The sequence below is a fragment of the Candoia aspera genome, chromosome 10 (genome assembly GCF_035149785.1).
Source record: "Candoia aspera isolate rCanAsp1 chromosome 10, rCanAsp1.hap2, whole genome shotgun sequence".
NCBI classification, from domain to species: Eukaryota; Metazoa; Chordata; class Lepidosauria; order Squamata; family Boidae; genus Candoia; species Candoia aspera.
Genome location: NC_086162.1, coordinates 9,963,938 through 9,988,646, shown reverse-complemented (window position 1 = coordinate 9,988,646; position 24,709 = coordinate 9,963,938). Strand labels below are relative to the sequence as shown.

Below are 24,709 nucleotides of genomic sequence, written 5' to 3'. Positions count from 1 at the left end.
TGTCAGAGATAGCTGAAAGGCATGGCGTAGCTGCTTTAAGGGTGTTCCCAGGTCATTCTCACATGCACCTGAATGCACAGCCACTGGATCAGATGTTCCAGCAAAAGTGGTGTCTGTGCAGAAAACGGTGAAAGCCCTCGAACCAGCCATGGTGAACTTTTCAGAGATTCAGCTGCTCATTGTTTTATATTGGGAGTGTGGTCCTTGGGCTAATACCAAAGGTATCATAAGGCATAGTAAAAAATGCCAAGGTGGTGACTATGGTGGTGTGATCGAAGCTCTGCAAATGTGATGCACATGAAAAACAGGTAGAGCTTCAATCGCACCATCACTACCATCATCTTGATGTTCTTGACCATACTCTGCAGACATCCCTGGCTAACACGCATCATGAAGACCCCCTTTAGATGCTTTGTTCAGACTTGGTGGAAATGCCAGGAGGATGGACTTCTTCATGTTCTAAATTTCATGGCAGACATTTAGTTGCACACAGGGTTGATACGCTGCTTCCCTTTCGTTCAGTTCCTGATTCATGGATCACTCAAGGCTGTGCAGCAGAGGGATGAATGCAGAACCTATATAACTCTTTAAAGCAGCCTCACCTTCCTCTGGGATTATGAGGCTACAATTGCACAATCCCAGGAAAAGAAGCATGCAGGGGCCTGCACCTCTAAATCTTCTTTTTGCAGTTCTTTCAACTCCAACTGTAGAAAATAGGTAGTATGGTTGCCTATGATTTTTAAAGCAGGAAATACATCAGTAATGCATCACAAGTAGTGTGAAATGCCAGGACAGTGTACAATATAAATAGCAAATCATTTGAAACCTTAACACTACACAATGAACGCAGCCAACACAGAAGACAGCAAATATAAACGTCCCATGACCAGTTCAGTTACAAAGGCAGGTTGACATATACTACAAATTAAAGTGCCTGAATAAACACGTTAAGGACTGCTTCAGTGCAGGGCCCCAGCTCCTTTACCAGCAATGGCCATAGTAGGCATCTGTACCTTCTTCTGTTTAATGTAAGATACATGTTTCTGCTTCCCTCTTGTGTTGCACCTGTGTGTTGGGTGGATGTGTGCACTGGAGGAGGGTCTGGGGAGGTCAGAAAAGTCAAGAGGACAGCTGCAACTGGGTGATTGAAGCCCTGCCCCCTTTTGATGTGGATGGGGCTTAGATCACATGATTATAGCTGCCCTCTTGACTGTTTTGACCCCCTTCCCAACAGATACCCTTGGTGCACTAGGAAGCCCGAGGGGGCTGCATACCCTCCCCTCTGGTATGGGATCAAAAGGAAGTTTAGAAAGGAGCTGTTGGCAGCGCCCCCTTTCTCAAACTCAGTCTCAATTTTGAGACTTCACCCCCACCAAATTGGCTCCCATCCTGTTCTGTTGGCAGACTCTCAACCCCCTTTACATCTTCTCTTCCCAACCTTCCATTGAGTTGGGAAGAATGGAAAGCCAGGTCTGAATCATGAATCAAAGAGATTGCAAAGACTGTCAGTCAAGGCCAGAGTTGTGTCTTCAGGGTCCAGCTTAGGTGGCAGCATCTCATTGATTCGGGCTGTTCCCAAAAGGCTAACCAGGGTTAGTATTTGATGGAAGACCTGCAAGGAATTCCAGGGCTAAATTTCCCTGAACAGGGAAATCAAACAACCAAACCACTTCTGTGCCGTTGCCGAGTGAACTGCTTGGCCCGTCAGGAGTTGAACTCAACTTGACAGATTATGTTGTCATTATTTATGATTCCATTGTGCATATTTCAAGTTGTAGCAGGAGAGCCAGTGAGGGATAATAGTTAGAATTTCATTTCCTCTTGAAGCCCAGCTGCTCAGCTGAAAACGTTCCATTCCAGCAGCGTGGCCAGCGCCCAAAGGGAGCCAAGTTATAGATGTGACTCTTGTTTTGATTTTGTTAATTTAGAACATTTATAGTCCTCCTTTAAGGACAAAAGCCAGTCCCAAGGAGAAAGGAATAAAACAATAATACAAACCTGCCTTAAAATCAGCACACTAAACAAAAACAAAAACAAAAAAAAATATCTAAAACTAGCCCTAAATGCAATTCTGGGCAAAGCAATAAAATGCATGCAAGGAAAAGCTTGTTCAATCTGCAACGTGTGTAACTTTCTCTCTGCTAGCTTTAGAACTGGGGACAGAATGGGATGGAGAAGATACTATCCACAGCCTAGAAAAGGGCTGCTGTAAGAGAAGGAAAACCCTGGTTGGAGAACTGGACTGAGAGGTCAGATAAGACTTCCCCAACCAGGGTTAGTGGGCTAGGCTAGGGCTGCAGAAACCTCCTTCAGATTTCTGACATTTCCTTCTGCGCTTGTTTGATCACTTCCATTTGGTCTGATTAAAAAAGGCTTGAGATGATGGGCTATTCTTTTTATAGGCTTCTTTTTTAGAAAATCACAACCTCCATTGTTTCTCTTGCTTTAATGAATTAATACATCTGGAGGGATAATAACTGTGGGAGCCGGGGAGGCTGCCAAGTGATGGACAGCTGTCTGTCAGGGGTGGGAAGCAATATTTATGGCCACCTAGCAATACTCAGAAATGCCACCAAAGTTCTTCTGAAGTTCTAAAGCACCATAACCTGGAGCAGCAAAACAGAAATCTCCTCAGCTGGGAAGAAAATCTCGGGGGGGAAAAAGTATGGAAGACAGGTTTCAGTGTGGTATTAATTCAAATCCATTCAGTGGTGAAAATCACAGTGTGATCATGGACCAAGCATTGCAGTTCAGTCTAATCTACCTCACAAGGTTGTTGTGAGAATAAATGAAAGCAAAGGAGAGAACAAGGTAGGGTACCCTGAGCTTGTTGGGGAAGAGAGAATACAGTTCATCGACCAATCCCTCCCAGGATCACTAACTCCTGGGACATCTCTTTCCTCCTCCTTTCCTTCTTAATTAACATCAGAATTTGATTGCAAATAGGAAACAAGGCGACTTTCGCCCCAATGTGGATGAATATTACTGTTCCATTTGATGTGGCGAGTGGTGGAATGGTAGTTTTCATTCCTGCCTGCAATAAAAACCACATGTTTTTAAGACTTTGCATGGCAGAGGGAGGGAATCCTGCTGCAGAAGGGGGACCGGGTATGTTTTGTATGCACAACGGCATTAGATGAAAATGAGTTACATTCAAAGCACCCTCAGGCCTTTGGGTGGAAGGAAGGGAGTCTCAGCAGAAGGGGCTGGATGCTTGAGAAGAGGTCTGTAATCCTAGCAGAGGGAGGCAAGTGAAGAGCTGCCTATGCTTGCCAAATTGAGGCCTGATTGCTGACGCCGGGTGTTCTTCCCAAACAGTTAGTTTTGGAAGAAATTAGTTTGTTTCTGTATTCTTTGGGGTGACCAGGACTCCCAAGAAGTGGGACGCTGATGCCGTGACATTCTGGCGGGCCCCAAATTTTCCGGCCACCATTTGAGGTTTGGATGTGTTTTTTTCAAAGTCTTCTGCTCATCCCAGCCTTTGCGAGGGGCAGCATCTGGTCAACCTTGTTTGTATCTGGAAGCTAAGCAGGCTCAGGACTGCTTAGTACCTGGATGGAAGGCCACCTGATCACACACAGGCTGGGCTGGGAAACTGAGATGGGGGAACACCTCCCAGGAAAAAGATAATGGTAAACCACTTCCTTTGCCAAAAAATCTCCATGGATGTGCCCACAAAGTCACCAGGAGGTGAGCTGGATTCAAAGGAGACTTTGTTACCTATCAAGGGTATCTGCAGGGAGGGGGAGGTCAAAAAAGCTGAGATGGTGGGCACTACCATGTGATTGAAGCCGTGCGATGTGCGTAAAATGGGCAAGACTTTGATGGTGCGGTTGTGGCTGCCAGGTTGAGTATTTTTACCCCTTCCCTGTGGATGGTCCTGAAATCTACCCTTCCCAAAGATTCCCATGCTGTCTTATGCTCCATTGACTTTCAGTCCCTCAATTTCACAGTGCTTTGAAGGCTTTGATGGAGACGCTCCGTGTCCAGCTCTGGCCCCCGAGTCAAAGGTTAGCCGCCTCTGTTCAAAATGTTTCAGTCCTTGGAGAATCAGGGTGGCATAATGTTACTCCAGCTTTCTCCACCCAAGGGCTCTGCAGATGTGTTGAGGTCCAGCCCCCCTCAGGCAATCAGCACACTGAGGTTGTTCCTTCTCCCTTTCCAAAGTTTGGTCCTTGCTGTTTTATTCCACCCCTTTTTCCTTGGAATGTGGTCCAACGGATCACCAGCATGGGGCAACTATACTCTGGCAGGTGTTTTTTAGGAGCTGGATTGCAGCTGGGGGGTGGGTTTGTGGAGGAGAGGTGTTCAAAATGGTGCACAGGGTGTTTCCAGTTAAAGCAAGTCTCTTTTCTACCTGTGTACCAAAGGGGCTTCCATTGCAACGCTGTACCTGCCATTTACAGATTGTGACACACACACACAAACACAACCATGGATGTCCTGATTTCAGCCTGACATCTTCAGTTGGAGATCTTTGGGAATGACAACTATGCAGCACCTGAAATCCAAAGCAGCAGGTGACCCCACGCTAAGGATGGTGGGAAGGATGATGTAAGAATGTCTGGTTGCCCTTAAGTATAATCAGGTTAATATTAATTATTCCTTATTCTTTGTCAGCCCTGCTAGGTAGACCAGACCAGAAAATCAACTCCACAAAAAGACCACAGCTATGCTTTATTGGCATGGGCTACAATAACAGAATCTTGCAAGTCTGCTTGTGCTATAATTCCCCTCCTTTTAATACCCCAGTGAATCAGGGAGGTGTCTGCCTGAGCTGCTCCCGAATATTATCTTGTTTCCCAGGGCTTAAAAAATGTTTCACCCCTCTTTGCCCAGGGAACGGTTCTTGCCTCTTTCTGGCAAGGTCATCTCCCATACTCTCTACATTCCTTGAGAAGCAGGTGGCAGCTGCGGCAAAGAGGGCCTTTGCCCAGGTCCCTCTTGGGTGTCAATTGCAACCTTTCCTAGGAGGGGAGGTGTTACTCACTGTCACTAAGGGGTAGTGATTAAGTTGTTGAGTGAGTAACTTCGGGCCAGTTGCTATTTCTCAGCCCTGAGAACGTCATAGGCTTATTATTGAATTAAAGACAGGTATAAATCGGATGGATGGATGGATGGATGGATGGATGGAGATAGATCATGGATACCCATCCTGAGAACTTACCCTGGAACTCATTTATAGAGTAGAATTCTACACATGGCTTCCTGCCACATCTGAAGTTTGGGTTCTCCTAAAATAAGGGTTCTAATATTTAACTATCATCCTTTATTTTTATTACATACATGTCTTAACTAGTTTAAAAGCTGAGTTCAATAATAGTTAAATATAACAGTTTTGAAAGTGCTAAAGTGTTAAACTGTTATGAAGCTATCTTTGTATTGTGTTTAATCCAAGTTAACATATAAAGATAAAAGTGAGATAGTTTTTTTCCCATCAGAATAATTTGCACTTTCTTTTCATCTTATATTATTCTGCCAAGTTTTGCATATAGTATCAGTATTTTGTAATTTCTATGTATTTTTCTTTTCCCTGTTTTTCCTTTCAAAACAAATATATTATTTAAAAGCAATTAGGACTGCAGGCCCTGCAAAATGTGGATGTGGTTAAATAAGTGGGGAATAATCTTATTAAGTTAAATTCATTAATTTAGTTTTATTTCAGTTTCATTAAACTATATGGAATCAAGTTTTGTACTACTCACCCACCCCACTCTGCTCTTCTTTGCTCTGGCCATGTCTACTTTTTGGAGGATGATTCATAAATGCTAGGGTGAATTACAGTGGAGTATCCTGGAGGTGGGCATGGTTGAATGATCATGACACAGAACATGCTTATTACATGCTGTAGCATTTTATTGCAATTTCTACTTGTATTTGATTTCTCAGAAAACAGCTCAGGTAACAGTGTGTTTCCATGTCAAAATAGCATACAGATTAATAATAAAGGGAAGTAGATCTGTTCCTGATTTTTAATCTTTTTTTTTAACATGAATGAAGTGGACAAAATCTCTGGATAGAAAAAAGAACATTTTTTTAGTACAGGAAACACAATTATTTTTAATAACCCATTTATCATAATCAAGTGCTTAATCTACCCACACCATCGTGGACATGCTGACCGCATGAAATTTCGGAAATTGCCAGAAAGTTAAGGGAGCGTGACAACCTTCTATTGGCCGAATTCCTGTCCTGAATACAACAGGAAGGGCTGAGTTGTGTTGCGAAATGTGAGTCAGGTTTGGAAGCCCAGCATAGTCTCAAATCGTATTTCATCATGGTGAGTAGGTGTTGCTCCCCAGAACCAATAAAACTTTCTCACTGCAATTCAGAGGTGTGTGTTTAAGACCAGGACTGAAGTGAGTGTTAAAATTAGTAGCATTCTGTCTTTTACAGATGGAGGGAGGCTATAAATTACAATGGTTGGTCAATTGCCTTCCGGGCTCAACTTCTGGGTGTATTGTTTGCAAATGCGCAAGTGTTTTATTACCTAAATGTGGGCATTTATCTTAAGAATTTATATTCAGAAACCAAGCCCTCAAGCATGGCCAGGGCAGGGGGTGGTGGCTAGGTGCCAGATGAGGGTGCAACAAATTTAACACACAATAGATCCAAAGTTAAAGCACTTTTAAAGGCCATTGGCTCATAGTTGCTCTAGATGGAAACTGTGATCTGTGTGAGGAAGTACTCTTGGAGCCAAATGGTTAGACCAGTGTTTCTCAGCCTTGGCAACTTTAAGATGTGTGGACTTCAACTCCCAGAATTCCCCAGCCAGCATGGCTGGCTGGGGAATTCTGGGAGTTGAAGTCCACACATCTTCAAGCTGCCAAGGTTGAGAAACACTGGGTTAGACTCTTTCCCCATATTGTGGCCCCAATCCACTTTGTAACCCACTATGAAGGGGGTGTCTCTTACATATCCTCAGCATCTCTCCTGGACTCTTAGAGTCATAAGGTAACCGGGAATAAAATATCCATATCCTTCAGTTGAAACAAGGACTGGAACATCTTCATCCTTGAGGGATGGGGGGAAGGAAAAGAGTCTGTGGTGAAAGAATAACTAGGATGCACATAGCATGTTTCCAGGGTGTCTGCAGGGTGTGGGCAACAAAGTCAAGATGGTGGCCATGACAATGCGATTGACACAACACACACACACACACACACAGACAGAGCTTCCATCGCCCCGTCGCAGCTGCCATCTTGATTTTGTTGACCATACCCTGCGGATACCCCTGCATATTGGCACAGTAAATGTTCATCATTTCCGTGACCACCATATGCTTTTTCTGGTAGCTTACTGTTAAGACATTCCTCTATGGATGAGCAATGTTTTGGACTGAACACTGCAATTTATTTACTGGTTTATGTTTGCCACTGAGGAGATGATATTAGGGGATGGGCAAGTAAGACAGAGCAGGTGCTTTAAAGCTAGCAGAAGCTTAGCCTTTGTTTCATAAACAAAACAAAAAGCCACGTGCAATCCCAAACTGCCATTTGTCTGCCAAAATTTTGGTAATGTGAATTTGGAGGCTCCAGGGCTCCCAAAAAATATAAAGACCAGACTGAGGACTCATGATGGTTGCATTCATACAACACAGTCTAATTACTGAATTAATCACTATGTAGAATTGTACACTACCTTGATCCATGAAACAAGCCAAACGTTCTGGGTTCACACAACACATTTAAGTATTAATCATGGTAAAAAATTACCAAACTTAGTATGTTGTGTGAATGCAGCTGCTATATTTGAATCTGGCCAGGTTTACACCAAAGTGTAATTCCAGTTCAGCCTTTCCTGATTGACAACTGTCACTGTGCTATACTAACATTGAACGGAAAGTCTTTCTCTTTAATTTTCTTCTTTTCTTTTCTTTCTGCCAGATTAAATAAAAAAGGAGGAAAGAGGTGCCAGACTAATGCTTTTTCACTGTATACTTGGTGGGAGGTGAAACTGGCTGTGGGTTCTGGAAACCTCTACTGACCGTAAGGTTTTGATTTGAAATAAGCCGGTTCTTGGAGAGAAATGCATAAAGTAGGAAGGGTGGTGAAGAATGTAGTTAAAGCACCAACTAGTGGCCAGTGGGGAAAATGTCACCTAGGATGGAATTTGGTGAACGTTGTTTAGTTAGGAGGTTTTATACTTTTACAGGCTGTGGAACCTGCTAGTTTAAAAAAAAAAATTCTTGGAACCCCTGATCAATAGGCAAAGCCCTAGTGATAAAAAACTGGCTGTGCTCGAGTGTTGTTGTTTTTTTTGCCCTTTGTCTCTCCAAGAACCCCATCAAGTTCTCAGAACACAGTTTGAAAAACTCTGATTTAATCCTCTATGCAACTCAGAACAGCCTTTTGCTTTGTTTTCTTCGAAATCCTGATAGCAAAACAGGGCATTTTAGTACAAAGGGACCCTGCAGGCTTAGGCAAAAGAGATCTGCTTGTAAACTATTTGATTTCCACCCCCCTCCACCCTCCAGTAGTGCAACTGAATGTAACTCCAACTTATTTAAACGGTGGTGCTCACAAGTGTAGGTCAGAACTGGTTGCGACAGCCTTGTGGCATCTGAAAGGGGCCTTGGGTGTCCACTGCAAAGCGCTCCCTCAGTGGCCCCTTGGTTGCATCAGAGTTACCTGCCAACCAGCCAGCCAACCCACCAACCAACCAAGAGAGTAGAACTGAAGCATGGAAGAGGTAAACCAGTCAGTCAGAATTAGTTTAGGTCTTCCCAGATCTGCCTTGACACTCTAACCACGGCTGAGCAGCTCTCTGATGACTGGTGGCTGCACTCCCATCTGTGGGCATCCAAGAGCCACGGCGGGCAGAAGGAGAAGACAAAGTGAAAACAGAGCCAGCATTTCTTCTTTTTTTTTTCCTACTGCTTGTTTTGTGGGAGGGGTTTGCTTTTGCTTTTGCAAATGTTGCTGTGTAAAGGTTTGCACTGCACATTCAGGGTGTGTGTTCTCCACCCCAAAGAGGCAGGATGTCACGTCACCAGGTTCTGGCAATGGTGTCTGGAGGATGCTTTGGAAGCTGCGAGAAAGGAGTTGGGTAGCAGTGGGCACCCAGGGCCTCTGATTGCCCATGCCAGCCCTAACCATTACACCAGGCTTCCAAGGACTAGTTTAGAAATCTTGGGCATTGACAGAGTTAGGCAGGCATCAGTTATGCCGGATCAATTTTTCTCCTCTTTTGTTGCTAAAAACCTGAGATCCATTAACTGGAGCCTGTTGTAAATAAAATGCATTTTGCCTGCATTCACACAACATACTTGAGCTGGTTATTTCTGGGTTGTGCTAGTTACTCCCTAGGTTTCCCTTGAACCCAGAATACATTGAACTGTAGGCCAACCAAACTGGGGTTGCATTTCCTCAAAATGCTAAGCTGCCCAGAGTCCCCCTCCCTGGGGGGGAGATGGGCAGTAATAGAAATTTGAATAATAAATAAATAAATAAATACATATTCAGAAAAAAACTAACCACGGTTATCACTTAGCAAACTTAGCATGTTGTATGAATGCACCTGTTAGGGCTTGATTAAATGTTGTGGTGTGAACACAGCCTTTGAATGTAAGAACTCCAAGTAGAGAAGTATCTTTGGGGCACCAGAACTGGAAGAGGGGAGGATCTTTCCACATGCACTGCCCGGCATTGCCAAAATTTACTTCACGCCAGGAATAAAATGCAGAATGGGAGAGTCATTTCACTGCAATTCCAGAGAGGTAGATGTGTGAATATTTTGCAGCAAAAAACATGAAGGTGCCTAAGTCTGTTTATTTTCTTGCTGTTTGATGTTAGAGCAGTGTTTCTCAACCTTGGCAACTTGGTGGCTGGCTGGAGAATTCTGGGAGTTGAAGTCCACACATCTTCAAGTTGCCAAGGTTGAGAAACAGTGTGTTAGAGGTTTTCAAGTCAAACAGTATTGCTGATCCACTGCAATGGGAAGTAGAACCAGAGCTACCTTCAGCCAACACTGGTTGAAAGTTCTTCCAGATCAACTGCTCCTAGCGCTCCCAGAAAAAGGCCTTGTGCCATCAACTTTCTTCTCCTCTTCCTTCTCCAGGAAAAAATGATTAAAGAAGTGGTGGGCAAAGCCAAGAAAGGTACAAATGAAGAACAGCTATGCAGAAAGCTCTTGTAATAAGTCAGGAATAAAACTGGGTGATTGGACAGTAAAAGCCACTTCTGCCAGTCTCCCTCATTACTGAAGCAGGGGGGGATAAAATCTTGGCCTCCTAGTGTTGTTTTACTCTAATCCCCATCATCCCCAAGCATAGGCTCCGCTGGCTGATTGGAATTAGAGAACGCACCCTCCTGCTCTTAAGCATTGGGGAGTGGGTGGGGGAGATCTTCACAGCAAGGACATTCTCTGTCAGTTGCTTCTGCTTTCAGTCCCTGGTTGATAGAAGCCACCAGGCCATTTGGTGAACCACGTTTAGAATGCAGAGCTGTTGGCAGCACCAGTTTTTTAAAAGGAAAAACACAGAGGGCTGCTTCACCAATACTTAGCTGAGGCTAAAATGAAGTTTGGTAGGTGGGAGCAATGTTTGCCTTAGCATGGGGTATGCAGTCGTTGGGTTGAGCTGGAATATGTTTTGCCTAGTTATTGCATGTTATGTAAACCCAGCCCTAGTGTCGGTTAAGCAGGGAGTAGGGTTCGGTGTGCATGTGAATACAGCCAGGGAGACACATAGGGTCTGGAGAGAACCAACAGCAGCTTATATCCCCTGCCCTGTGAACAATTCACTGCAGATGGAGAGGAGGAGGAGGAAGAGAGCCTCTCCCCCCCCCCATTAGTTTTGCTTTTAGAAATATGCATTGACGGTGGAAACAGATTGCATCAGATTAAAGAATCCTCCACAAAGAGTAGCAAAGAGAATTCACACAGAAAACTCCAGTTTCTCACCTCAGAAAAGATGGAACTGAGATTCAGGAGCCCAAGGAGAGTGACTGAGTCCCACTCCTTGGGAGGAAGAAACGTGGTTTGGATTTTTGGACCGTTTGAATGCAGCCCTTCTCTCCTGCAGCCCTATTCTCTCTCTTTTTGCAGTTTCAGCCTCTCTGTAAATCTTCCTCCAATCAACCCCCACTGAATCTAGCCAGCAGTAAGCAAAGATTAAACAAGCCAGAAACAACCCCCTCCCCCAGGTGTGTCTGTGTGGACACCTTCCTGAATTTCATATAGAAATATTATATGAAAGTGTTGGAAGGTTGGAGACCTTCCAGGAAATGCTCCCTTATCTGAATTTTCTCCCGGTAGGGTCCATCACAGAATTAGCACTGGTGATGGGATCAGACCAGGCAAAACCCAGGTAGAGGGAAGTGGTTTTAAAGCAGCTAGTCCTCAACCTCCCTGTTTCTGGTAGAAGTCAATCCCATTAAAATCGGGTTCAAAGTAATGCAGATAATGATCATGGTGCAAATCTGTCAGGTTTTAACTGAAGATATAGACGCAAGAGAAGAGGGGTGTAGGTGTGTGCCTTTGTGCATTTAACACTCCCAAGTTCAACGGGCATAGGACTGGGCACCATCCTGCATTCCTTTGCCACTTATTCAAATGCTACAACACTTGATGAATTCTCGACTCTTCATCTGGGGGGAAAGAAAGGGTAAAAAACCCACAAGAGATTTCTAAGCCTAGACATTTTTCTTTCCAGTTCTATCTGGAAAGGCATGCATGTGTGCGTGAGCAGGTGATACCTACCTGTCATCATGTTGACTGATCTCAGTGAGTTTTATTTCATACGATTGTATGATTTAAGAAACTGGGATCAAACCCGCAAGCCACCCACCTCCTCTTTGTGGCATTTTTGTGGTTGCTACGGCTCCATCCGGGACTATGGGAACAACTACAGGAACAAGTCCCTGCAATTTTATGGGCATGTTTTTGGAAGTGGTTTTTCCTTGTCTTTTTCCTAGGGCTGAGGGAGAGGGAGAAACTCACCCACCGTCTTCAATACCTTAGACCAGTGTTTCTCAGCCTTGGCCCCTTGGGTCGACTTCAACTCCCAGAATTCTGGGAGTTGAAGTCTACCAGCCTACGAGGGGCCAAGGCTGATAAACACTGCCTTAGACAATTGAAGATCTCTGGCATCTAAACCAACATCTTTGACCACCACACCAAACTGGCCCCACTTTTTAATAGTTTGCTCGGAAATGGGGGTTCTCCGTCTTCAAACTGTGCTTCGGATCCACTTAAAGTGAAAGCAGGGTTTAATAAACTTTAATCCGTATTTAATCTGGGCCGGGGAGAGATCTGTCTTCGGACTGCTTTTACTCCAATTCAGAAGCCTGCCCCATAGAAATCGTTGAGCCTCGATTTTTTAAAAATGTGTTGTTGTTTTCAAAAAGGTTAGCAATCCAGCCTGGGAGCTAAAATACTGTATCCCCGAGCCTTTTCTGAGAGCCACCTCCTCCATTTTTACTGATTAAAATACTCAACACATAAGAAAGCCCAGGTTAGAAACGGGTGGTAGGAAATCTCACAAAACTCGATTAGGCTTACTTCAGAGTAAAGGCGGAGTGAATTGCACCTGCTAGTGAGATACTTGAGCTATTGCAAGGATCGGTCTTCCTAGAAAGGACCGAATTTAGGAAGAATCGATTTAGTTGCGAGATATATTGGTGATGAAGGTGATGAAGAAGGAGTCGTCGTTTGGGGGCGAGATGGAAATTATCACGGATTTTTTAAATTAACAAAAAAAATCACAGTTGTCCAAAGTGGGAGGGAGGACAGACGGAAGGAGAAGGAATGGGACAGAGGAAAATGAAAGAAGGAAAAGGAGGAAAGAAAAAGAACAGAAGGAAGAAGAGAAAGGAGCGGAAAAAGGAAGAGGCAGGCGTGCTCTTCGGTTTCTTGTTTGACCTCCCTCGGGAAAGAATTCACGCGTGTGCTGAGCCCGAATCCCGTCGCCGGGCTGGGGTGCGGCGCGGAGCCCGCTGCCAGACCGCTAATCGCTCCGCCAAACCTTTCTTCGCTTCCGTTTAACTCTTCCCTTCCCAGCACCTACGGCCACGGGGCCGCTCCCAGGAGCTGCCCCCTGACCCGCCCCCCTTCTCCTGGACCAGCCGGGACCAGGAGGGGGAGACCAACTGCGCGCCCCCCCGGGGCAGGTCCGACACTTTTCCATCCTCTTCCCCGGGGACGGTGGAGACCGAGGGCTGTCTCAGACAGCCAGGGAAGACTGTCCCGCCAGGACGGAGTCGTGCCAATTGGCTGGGGATACCGGGGACTGTAATCCCGACGTATCTGCGGGTCTGGGGAGGGCTGGAAACGGGGGGGGGGGGAGCGCCAATGCGGCCTTGGAGGAGGAAGGAAGGAGGCCTGTGGAGCGGAACAGACTTGCTTTTTAAAAGAACTGCGTTCACACGACAGGCATACTTAGCTACTGGGTGGAACCCATTTTCTGGGTTCATACAGTACCCTGGACATCAATTACCAAATGGCCCGGATTCCCACAACCACACGGGCACCCCCGTTAATACTAGCCTGGCGTGTTAATACGCCGCTGGCTCTGCAGCAAACCTGGTTAAACGTTGACCAAAAGGCCCGAGTTTGCACCACAGGCTAAAATAGCTCCCCCTGCCGCCGCCGCCGCCGCCGCCAGGATTCCAAACGACCCGCTTCACCTGTAGTTTCTCCCTGAGCCGGTTCTGTGCCTGGGGTGAGCGGAGCCGACCCTCCCTGCCTTAGGGGCCAATCCCCTTTTTCCCTCCCCCCCCCCCCCCAGGTAACAGGCCCGAGAGAGGCAGATGTAGGCTTGGACAGATAAAAGCGCTTCTAATGGAAGGCATCTCGGGACGTCTGGTCAGTTCCGCAGCTGCGCTGTCTAGATGGGATCGTGGCACCCTCCCGCTCGCCCCCCCCCCCCGCCGCACCCGAAGGGCCCCGGCCGAGGGCAGTTCGCCTGCCTGGCAGCTCGGGGGTTCAGGGCGGCGAGGCCAGCGAATATTTGCCCGGGGTCGCTGGCGCCGCGGCTTCGTCCTCCTGTTCCCCAAGGACTCGTGGCGGCAGGAGCTGCCGAGGGCTCAGCCGGGCAGGGCTGCGGCTTTGAACGGCCGGCCGGGCCTCCCGCTTGCCGGCTGCACGGGCACCTTTTCTTCTGCCACCGCTTCGCTTTCGCGGCGGCCCTCGGGGAAGCGGCTGATGGCCGGTAGTTCCACGAGCCCGAGGGAGCAACCAGGGGCGGCTGCCCTTGCATTTCGTTTCACGCTGAATTTGGAGAAAAGCGGACGGAGAATGGCGCGGTGCCCGCTCGCCCACCCCGCGGCCGTTCCGCCACCCAGGCCTCCCCCAATCGCGCTCTAAGCAGCCAGCCCTTGAAACCTTCTCCCGACGGCCCTTCTGCAAGGCGAGAGAGTTCGCAGAATCCTCAACCCGAGAGCGCAACGGGATCGCTGCGCTCAACTCGCCGGCGGTGCCCCCAAACTCTTCGACCACGTTATGGCTTCCTGGGACGACGGCCTGCTTCCCCCAACAGCCGCAGACCGGCCAGCGCAGCTTAATCTAAGTCTTGTTACCTCTCCTTCTGCCTCTTCCGAAAAGGCTCTTGTGGGCCTCCGACAAAAAGTCCCAGAATTAACACCGAAATTAAAACAAAACTTAATGGTGGGCCAGTATTCCCGACCGCTTCCCTCTCCCCACGAGGCAGAGAAGGGCCAACAAACTAGGATAGCCCGGAGAGGGTGCTGGAGCAGCTCCGGATGAAATCTTCACCTCAGCCTAGTTTAGTCTGTTGTGCAAATGCCGCCCCTGCTTAGGGAGATTCTCGGAACCAGGTCAAGGAAAGCGGAACCGCCGTTTTGCCTCTCGGGAGAACGGAAGAGAAATCAAAGCAGCGCCCTTCCTTTAGGCTCGCGGGCAGCCCCGGTAGAAGCGAATAGAATCGGCTTTCGGGTTGGGGAGGGAAGCTACGCGAAGGCCACAGGCCTAACGCAGTTAGAGAGAGAACCCATTTTCGGGGTTCTCAGCACTGAGCCCCGAGGCAGGCTAAGGGCCTCATTCCACGAGAACGACATTCAAGCAGCAGAAGCCGCCGCGGTGAAATTCGCGCTGTGTAACTCTCTGAGCGGCTAGATCTCAAAAGGTGTACCTGACCTGCTTAAGCGGCTGAGACGAGTCCAGTCGCCGAGTTAGGAGGCGGGGAGGCACAGCCCGTCCCGAATGTGATTTACATTTCAGCCAAGTTTTCGGTGGAAGTCCGCTGGATGACTTCGCAGTATGCAGGCTGAGCTGCACGGCGTGCGACACCGCGATCTGCAGTTAACAAACCACCAGGCCTTCTGCTCGTATCGTGCGCTGATCCTGAAAAACCAACCCTATCAGGACCCAAGGCGATGGCCTCGTTTGCACAACGCGCTAAATGTTCGCGAGTTTTCTTTTGCTCGGGCCGAGCTATTGTATGTATTGTCGTGTGGAATATGTTTCGGCAGTTCTCAGTTGAACGGGGAGGAAGTTTTAAACTCTGCCTGCGCCGGGTAGGAAATAAATTGGGCTGGATGCGCACAACACGCAAGCTTATACGAGGATAAAGTTGGGTAGCTTGTGGTTCAGGAGACTGTGGGAACGCCACTGTTCTCTTTGCATACGGTTCTGCGGGAACCAGGCGTCCTAGGAAGCCAACGGAGGAACACTGCTTATTCTGTTTGTTTACCCGGATTTCGAGTTGCTTTCACGTCTTGTGTGGACTCAGCTAACCCTTCGCATTTTGCATCCTTCCAGTTACAGCTCCACATGTTCGTTCTAGGAAAGCCTTCCGTCGCCTGATGCTCGCCCCCCCCAGCCCCCCGCGTGGGTTGGACTACGGCTTTCATCTTCCCAGCCACACCGGCCAAGGACGATGGGCGTTGTAACCAAACCCGTCTGAAAAGCCCCCAGTTACGGAAGACGGCTCCACTTTTCCCAACCGGCTTGTCCATCAAACTGTCCTTGGGGCAGTAATCGATGTTTTAGAAAGGAATGCGATTTGTTCCACGGGGGGTGGGGAGCGCCAAAAGAGGGAAGCAAAGAAAAAAAAACCGCTCGCCCCAAACAAGCCCCCGCGGCCGCACGTGTTTTCCTCTTTCCAAGGAAGCGGGCGGGGCCTGCTCCAAAAAGGGGCGTGGTCCCGACAGATTCCTCCTTCTCCCACCCTTCTTGCCCGCTCTGAGTGGCTGGCTCCGCTGCCGTTCCACCGCCCCTCGCCCCGCCCCCTGGCTGCCTCTGGGTAAATAAACTTTTAAGGAAAAAAAAAAGAACGAAAGGAGTCAGTATGTAACCGCGGCCACTTTTCGGCTGCTTTCAGACGCGTCGAGAGAAGGCGGTTTAGAAGGAGGCCGGCCGGGGGCGGTGGGAGAGCGCGCGAGGAGGGCGCCTGGCACGGCTGTCAGGCGAAGCAGGAAGCGGGGAAGGCGCCCGCGGAGAGCAGAAACCTGTTGAGGTCTTGCCGCGGTCCCTCGCGGGGAGAGTAGCCGCCGCCGGCCGGAGAAGCGCGGGATGTTTCTGGCTCGCCTGCCCGCCCCTCCGTCCTGACTGCGGGAGGCCGAGCCCCAGCGCGCTGCCCCGCCGCCGCCGCCAGAGGCGAGGTTTATTTTGTCTGAGCCGCGTTTATTTTGGCTGGGCAAAGAGGCCGCGCTCGGGCGCTCAGCCTCGCAGGGGCTCGGCAGGAGCGCCCCAGGATTCGGCGAGCCGTCCGCTGACCGCCTCCGGGCTCCCGGCCGCGCCGCGCGACGGGACTGCCAGACCGGGCGGCGGGAGGACGCGCGCCAGAGCAGCCGCGGCACCAGCAGCCGGCTCGGATTTCTCGGCCCCGGGGAGCCCCACGCGAGGGCGCGTCGGCCTGCCGCCTGGCCACCAGCACCGCCGGCAGCGAGGAGCGAGGGAAGCGGAACGAGCGCCCGGGAAGACGCGGCGCTTGGCCCGCGGAGCTGCGCCCGACGGAGCGACTGGCGGCCGCAGCCCGATCGCCCGGGACTGGTAGCGGCGGCAGCAGCCCGACCTGCGGGGACGCCTGGGGCGGTTTACCCCTGCGCCTGGCTTCGGAGCGGCCCGCCGTGCGCTCTTGGGCGTCTGGCCCGGTGCGCCCTGGGCGCGCGCCTTCCTCGCCTCTTCGCCAGCCCCGCCGCCTCCGCCGCCTCCTCCTCCCTCCTCCCCTAACGCCCGCTGTTGTGATGCGTATTCCCGTAGACCCCAGCACCAGCAGGCGCTTCACACCTCCCTCCACGGCCTTCCCCTGCGGTAAGATGGGAGAGAACAGCGGCGCCCTCAGCGCGCCGGCCCCAGGACCTCGAAGCCGGCCCGAGGCGCGCTCGGTGGTGGACGTCCTGGCCGATCACCCGGGAGAGCTCGTGAGGACCGACAGCCCCAACTTCTTGTGCTCGGTGCTGCCTTCCCACTGGAGATGCAACAAGACCCTCCCCGTGGCCTTCAAGGTAAGCCGGGAGTGGAGGTTGGGCGGAGCGGGCGGGTCCTGGGAGAGGCGCGCAGATGTTTCCTGCCGAGCGGGCTTCCCAAGCGCCCGGGAGGACTCGCGGTTTAACGGCAAAGGCAGCAGGAGGGGGCTGGGCGGGGAGGGGGGGAGGCAGGCGAAAGCCCCCCTCGGCAAGCGGTTTTTCAGGAGTAGTGAGCAGCCCGCTCTCTGCCGGGCTAAAAGCGCTGCGCGCGAGTCTACAAAACAGGCAGCCCCCACACAGCCCAAAATCTCCTTTAATTTCCTGCGGGGAAACCGCCAAGCTGAGTCGCAGGCAGCTTCCTAAACGCCAATCCCTGAAGCCTGCGGAATTCCCTGCGACCTGCTTCCGCGAGGGTGGACGTTGTAACTCGGCTGCGCCCTAGCAGTGGCCGGCCTCGGCTCTTCCGGACCCCCCGGACGTTTACCCCACTCAACGCTCTCCGGATGTCCCCTGTCTTGGATTTAATCGTCCCTGGCCAACAAGCAGGCCGGCTGGGACCGTGGTCGCTGGGCAAGTCCGGAGGGCTTCGTGCCGGGGGGGGGGGGGGGGCTGAAGCTCTCCCTTCGCGAGGAACGAGCTGAGCCCCGGGGGGAAACTGGCCGCGATTAAAGAAAAGCCCCGACTCAGGCAAAGGCCTCTCGGAACCCCCTTCTGCAACTCGACCGTCCTCAGTTCCGAATCGGGCGAAGAATAATCCATCTCAATAATCTCCCCCCAGAATGGTTGCAAATCTTTTTTTTTTTCCCCTTTCTCTTTCCTCGCCCGGTAGTTACGCTCGAGGCGGCCTGCAGTCCAAAAAGCACAAGGCAGTGGAAAGCGACCGTGAAATTTAAATAAACCATTATTCTCTATAACACCTCCGCAGGCTGCAGTCCTTAAAAGTAACAACAAATCCAACTCAGCCTCGAGCTAAATCCTTCCCTTTTGAAATAAGTAAGCACTTTATAAAAATGGGATGTTGGAAGGGTTGACGTTGTCTCAAAGGGGTAAAACGCCCAGACTGTCCAACCAGAGCGCAGTGACGAAGGAAATTTCAGAAGGGGAACAGGGCGCTTGCATGCATTCCGCCGGCCTCACCCCGAACTTGGACTGGCGGCGGAGATGGCGATCTCCGTAGGCCTTTCCCGGCTATAAAAAGCGGAAGAAAATCCCTCTATTCAAAGCGGGACGAGACGAAGGAGTCTCTCTTTAAGCAGGAGGGATGTCTGCTCCGATTTGAGTTACATAGGGTTAGGGAAGAGAAAAGAACTAAATTCTTCCCCGGGGCACCCCCCCAAACCCAAGTCTGGCGTCATAGCTAAACTCACACAACGCCCTTAAACCCGGGATAACAAAAAAGAATGGCTGCATTCGTGTAAAACGCGATGCCCAAACGAATAAACTACTTTATTTATCTGTTTATTTGTTTATATTATTCATATAGCCGCTCATCTCGCACAAGTGAGTCTGGGCGGCTTACAAGATTAAACGCCCCTCCCAAAACATAACCCCACCGGCGCCCAAAAATAAACTATGAACCCCCAGTAATAGCTGAGCTCATCTCCCTCTTGACCCAAATGCCTGGGCGGGGGGGGGGCAGCTAGGGCTTCGGTCCCTTGCGAAGGGCGAACAAGGTTGGCCCGATGTGATCGCCCCCGCCAGACGCCACAGGCCGAGACCTCGGCTGGGCTCCCGCCGAACCCTCAAGAAGCCCACCCGGCTGAAGCTGAGCGTCTTGTGTGAACCCAGCCCATCTCGTCCGGCGTAACTGGCTTTCCGGAGCTTAAACGCGACGCCCGCCCGCCGTCTCGGCCGCCTTTTCTTCCCCGGTGGGAATACGGCTTTCCTCTGAAAGACTAGCCGCGGTAGGAAAGTAAAAGTGAAGGTACTCAATGAGGCGTCCTAAGAAAAATAGCGATCACCCCAAGTCTCCTACAAACGGAGGTGAGGCAGCGTCTCCCGTGGAAATAAAGAGATTTCCCAGAAATATCGAGGAGTCAAAGGTAGTGAGAGAAAAGGTGCGTGCCCAAAAATGGGCCCTCTCTCCGCCCTTCTCAAGTTGCAGTCCCAGATCGTTTCTCCCCAAAAGATCTACCTGCTGCTCATCCGAAACAAACGACCCCCCCTCCCAGCCCTTCTGTTGTGAGGCTGAATCCATTTCCAAAGTAGCGCGAGGCTCCTCTGTTTTGAGGCCTGCCTTCTCGCTCCGGAGATGTTTTCACTAGAATCCATCCCACTTCTCTCTTGCTTCGCTTTGGTGATTCGTTTGCTTTCTGGTTTAAAAGGGGGGAGGTTTGTGGAAAGGAGGAGGGAGAAGGCTGTCAACCTCAGGCAACCCACCATATCCAGAACAGGGAGGCCTATTTATTTATTCTGTTAAATCTGAGCGAAAGAACGCTTGCCTGTGATTCCGGTTTTGACTTAAGCTTCTAGTCCTCAGGGTTGTTGTGGGAAAGGCGGGGGGGGGGATTTATTTAAGGATGAAATGTACACCGTTATTTTTTGCTAATGTTGACAAAAATGCAACCAGCCTTCCCAACCCTGGTACCATCCAGATGCGCCGGAGTTTTACTTCCATCATCTCAGCCCCGCTGCAGATGCGGCGTGCAGTGTAGGAGCCAGGCCTGTGTGCCCAGTGGGGAAACAAGTGCGTTCATCATCAGCGTCCCAATTCTCAGGCCAAAGGGAAGAGTGCCCTTTTTTGAATCCCTTTTAAATTTGGCACTTTAGAGTTAATCCTTTAATCTCTTTGTGCGGGTGACTTGGAATCAAAAACAAGACTGTGGATCCCAGCGCTTAGTTAGTTAGGCGTTCAGGGGAGCCCGCGTCTCCGCGGCCGCTTGTGCCCAGCCGGAGATGGTATGTCCCAGGGGGCAACGCTTTGCCTCTTGCTTACGATCCACTGGAAAGCTCCACGTCTTCGGGCGAGGGGGGAGCGTATCTTGAACCCGGACCGGCCACAGTTTCAAGAGAAGCGAGCCCCCTTGCAGTTCGCCGGGGACCCGAATCGCCCGCGACTTCTGCGTCCCCCTTCCTTCCCGTCCGCTGCTGCCGCTCCCCCCCCCCCCCTCGCTCGCTCTGTTCGTTTTGGCAGCTCGGACGATCGCGGTGCGGCGTCTTCCTCCCCCCCCCCGACTTTCACCCCTTTTTCTCCGAGTTAGGGGCGCTCGATAGACTCTGCAGCGTGGCAGGGGGGGGGGGTTAGGCGATCTTATCTCCCCCTCCAGGGGATCTCCAACGGGGGAGAAGCCAAAGGAACCGGAGGAAAGGGCTGATCCCTCGAATTCAGCGGCTCCGTCTTTCCTTTCTCTTTCTCGGCTTAATAAATATTAACGCGCCGCTGTTCATCTCGCGGCCGCGGTGGTTTAAATGTAACGCCAGTTTACTCCTCCAACTTTCCGAGGCTGCAAGAATCACGGCTCTGTTTTGATCAGCACTGAGCCGATTTCTTTCCTCCGGAGGTCGAGATCCTTTGCCGTTTGGGGGCGGGGCGGGGTATCCAAAGCCTTTCGGCATTAATAGCTGCCTGAATTCTGGTTCCTGAATTAACCCTTGCCTGGATTTGCAGGGGATCTTGCTAATCACCTAATTGCTAACTAATCACCTCGCCCGCATTCACGCGACTATGGAACCCACCAAAACCAATCCAAAGCTCACGTTCTTACGAGATGTCCGCACTTTATTCATGTTCCGCTTTGGCTGGCGCCAAGATTCCCATCCTCCAATTCTAGAACCCGGATTTTCTTCCCTGGAAAGTCCTTTGCTCCAGGTCTCAGCAACGGGCCAAATGACAGCTGATAGTGTTATCACTTGGTAATGTTTATCGCTTCTTAATATTTTGCAACATCCGTATAGACAGGTGTAATATAAGCAACCGCAGCATTTTGAAGTAACTGTTTCTTGATGGGTTGCCAGATGGAGAACAGTACGAATAATTCATACGAATAGCAATAGTAGCAATAAGCAGCGGCTCAAAGGCTTCTGACTGGAAAGGTGCAGAAATCGAAATAAATAAATTAAAACTAATTTGCAGGCAGTGCAGAGAGTGAGGGTGGAGTTAAGAACGGGCAGGGAGGCAAAACCAACCGCTTTGCCCAGAGGACTCCAGGAGAAAACAGCAAGAACTCAAATCCCTTTGAACATTCAGACTAAGTCCACCTTACAAAATAGTTTGCAAGCTTTTCGGGTTAGGTTGGATTTTATTTGTGAACCTAGAGCTGGCTCAATACACAGACACAGGCAAACCCAGAATCTAGGTTCACGCAACTCCTTAAATTCTAAAGCTGGGTTTAAAAATCCACGGTGACTATGTTAACATAATTATGCCATGGCCAAACAAATAAATCCTAATTTCCGTAAGATGACGGCCTGGTTTCCACGCTATGCTAAGAGAATCCACCTGGTAGCAAACCCATTTCCGCCCAACCCAGTGCCTTGAGCGGACCCAACCACCAAACCACGCGTTGCGACTCGCTGGTAAGCCAAGAATGGCTGGGTCTGCAGATCAGTCCATGCGTGAAGCGAACAAACCACATTAAAGGGAAGTGTGTTGTGTGAACCCGATTACGAAGTTCTGCCTTTCCGAATTCTTTTCCCCAAAGAGATGGGGAGTCGGAGCAACCCTCCCCAAATCTCACCCCGACAACATAAGCCAGTTCGGCCTACGGGGTTTACGTTTGACGCGGAAATCGGACACACCCGTGGGACTCGCTTTTCCCCGACTAGACCGCGACGTTCTCTCTGAAGCTCCCGCGCAGGCTACCCGCCTTCGGGCCGCTTCAGCTGGGAAGCCTCAAGTCCCACGAAGCGCAACGCTTCGGCTTCCCAGATGCGCAAACAACCCTCATTGACGCTTGGCAGCCGGCTAGTCCTCAGTGGGCCGAGCCGGCTCGTGCGAAGAGGGGCTTCCGAGGGGGCGAGGGCGACGTGGACTGCGCTCGGCTTCGGTCGCCAAAGGGCTCTCCGGAGCGCGCGGGCAGGGCAAGCGGCGCATCTGACCCGGCCGCGCCCCTTCGCAGCCCCTCGGAAGCGCCTCTTGGCGCTCGGCTGAGAAACGCTGGACAGCAGCCCTTGGAAGCGCCCCGGGAACGCCCAGCTCCGGCCGGCCCCCTCAGCCTGGCCCGGGCCAGCGAAGGAGGCCGATGGAGCAGAGCGCTGGGCGGGGAGAGAGACTCGGGCGTCTCCAGAAGCGCTCTTTGCTCCGGGAGGGCACAAGCCGCGACGGTGTCACGTCTCTCTGGAGACTGGCTGCGTTCACACAACACGTTTAACCTGGTTACTGAATGAACCCGCTGTCTGGTTTCGCGCTGAAGCCTCAGCAGGTCCTTCACTGAGCTGGGCAGCTGCTGGGCGAACACAGCCCGCCGGCAGTGACGAAGTGAGCCCGGGGGCGGGGTAATAAGATTTCGGCCGCTCTTTCGGGAAGAAACGGGAAGGCGCACAAGACTGACCCCCGGACGGGGTTTAATATGGCCGTGTCAAGTTTATGGAGCTAGCAGGGCGCCCATTAAGTGCAATGGAGTTTCTACTGCAGACGATTCACTTCCCCAGCAAAGATCTGTTGTAGGCTGCGAAGGCGCGATCCATGTCAAGGGCACCGAGTGAAGGAAGGAAGGAAGGAAGGAAGGAAGGAAGGAAGGAAGGAAGGAAGGAAGGAAGGAAGGAAGGAAGGAAGATTTCACTACCATTTTGATAGGTCATAAATATACATAATAGGACATGTATACTACATACTTTTATTATTAACTCTAACTTTATAAAATAGTGGCACAAATCTCTGCGACAGAGAGCCTATAGAGTGCAGAAGGGTAGCTAAAATTTCTCCCCTTCCTGCCTGTCCTTTCCGTCCTGTCCTTTCCTTCTTTCCAGATTATTAGCTCTTAAGCCTCAACTGTTACACATCCTCTTCCTTATCATCACAACCACCACCACATTTCATGACCTTTTAAAAATATCGTTTGTTTTTAACTCTCAAAGAAAAATCTGGCTTTCTTGAGAAACAGATGAGGGGTGGAGAAAAGGGTCTCAGGAAAAAGCTGCTGAATTTATTCTAAGAACTTATTTTAAAAGGGGGGAATCTGCCTTTTTAAACAGTGCTGCGGTGGTGATGGCTGTTGTGGTTATCATTATGACGACCACGACACGGGAGCCATCCACTCGCTCCGATGCAAAGGAGACAAAAACTGGCCTGACTTTAATCGACCGTTTATCTCTTTCCTGGTGCTTGCTCCTGAGTAAACCAACCTGCCCAGGATAGGCCTGGGTGGCTGTGGTGCTAGGCACCTTTCCTGAGACTGAGCCCCATTGGAAGTAGCAGGACATATTTATTTTCCTTAGAGAACCAATCAGGCCCCGACAATTTCAATTTCTTGAAAATTTTGCCAAGGAAAAAGATTTCTGCAGCATGCCAAAATCCTGGATCCAAATGGGTATTTTCAAATCGCTGGATGGAGTTCACCATCTTTTTGCACACACAATCCTGGTTGATCAATGGCAACCATCCAGAGACCTTTCTGTGGATCCATTTCTTTTCCTATTCCAATCTTACACTGCATGGGGTCCATCTGAAGTGAGTGGATCCTTTTAGGAAGTTGTGGTGGCAAATGAGAAGCAGCAGGGAGGCAACTGGAAAGTAAAAGCAGTCCTTAAAATTTCGTTGTTGTTTTTTTTCCCCAAAAAGGAAGGAAGCATTGCTCAGTCCAAAAGATGGGAAACTTAATTTTGGAGCAGGTTTTTCCTTTCTCGGGCCCCCCCCCGTCATTCCCCCCCCCCCCCCGTATAAAAAAGCCAAATTCTGGAACCCTTCTGTTTTCAAGAATGACCTCTCTGGGGGGAAAGGAAAATATGAATTATGATTTATGTGCTTGTTTTGAGCTTCTTGGAGAAGAGGGAGATTGTTGCTAGTATTAATGAATAACAAACAGAATATCCCTTACTGAAAGATTTTAAACAGTGCCATCTTTGGTTTGGTTTGGATTTTGTTGAAGGTGGGGACGCATTTTTCTGTTCAGGATCCTAATGGGTCCAACATTTCAAGGAGAGAATCGGACAGCCAATTCCAGAAAGGTTAGGACTGCAGTCTGAGACAACTTTGTTTGGGAAGGAGGGAAATGACTCAAAGCCATAATAATTAGTAAAGGTAAAGGTTTCCCTTGACGTAAAGTCCAGTCGAGTCCGACTCTAGGGGGCGGTGCTCATCTCCGTTTCTAAGCCTTGGAGCCGGCGTTGTCATAGACACTTCCGGGTCATGTGGCCAGCATGACGACTCGGAACGCCGTTACCTTCCCGCCGAAGCGGTACCTATT

At 50.1% G+C, this 24,709-nt stretch overlaps 1 protein-coding gene across 1 annotated transcript in view; it reads left to right on the top strand.

The window, feature by feature from the left end:
* The first annotated feature begins 16,994 nt into the window (after nucleotides 1-16,994).
* RUNX3 (RUNX family transcription factor 3) overlaps nucleotides 16,995-24,709 on the top strand; it is a 74,656-nt gene continuing 66,941 nt past the window's right edge. Inside the window, exon 1 of the mRNA XM_063312226.1 lies at nucleotides 16,995-17,405. Coding sequence (XP_063168296.1) covers nucleotides 17,145-17,405 — 261 coding nt within the window. The 5' untranslated portion in view covers nucleotides 16,995-17,144. The remainder of the gene's footprint in view (nucleotides 17,406-24,709) is intronic.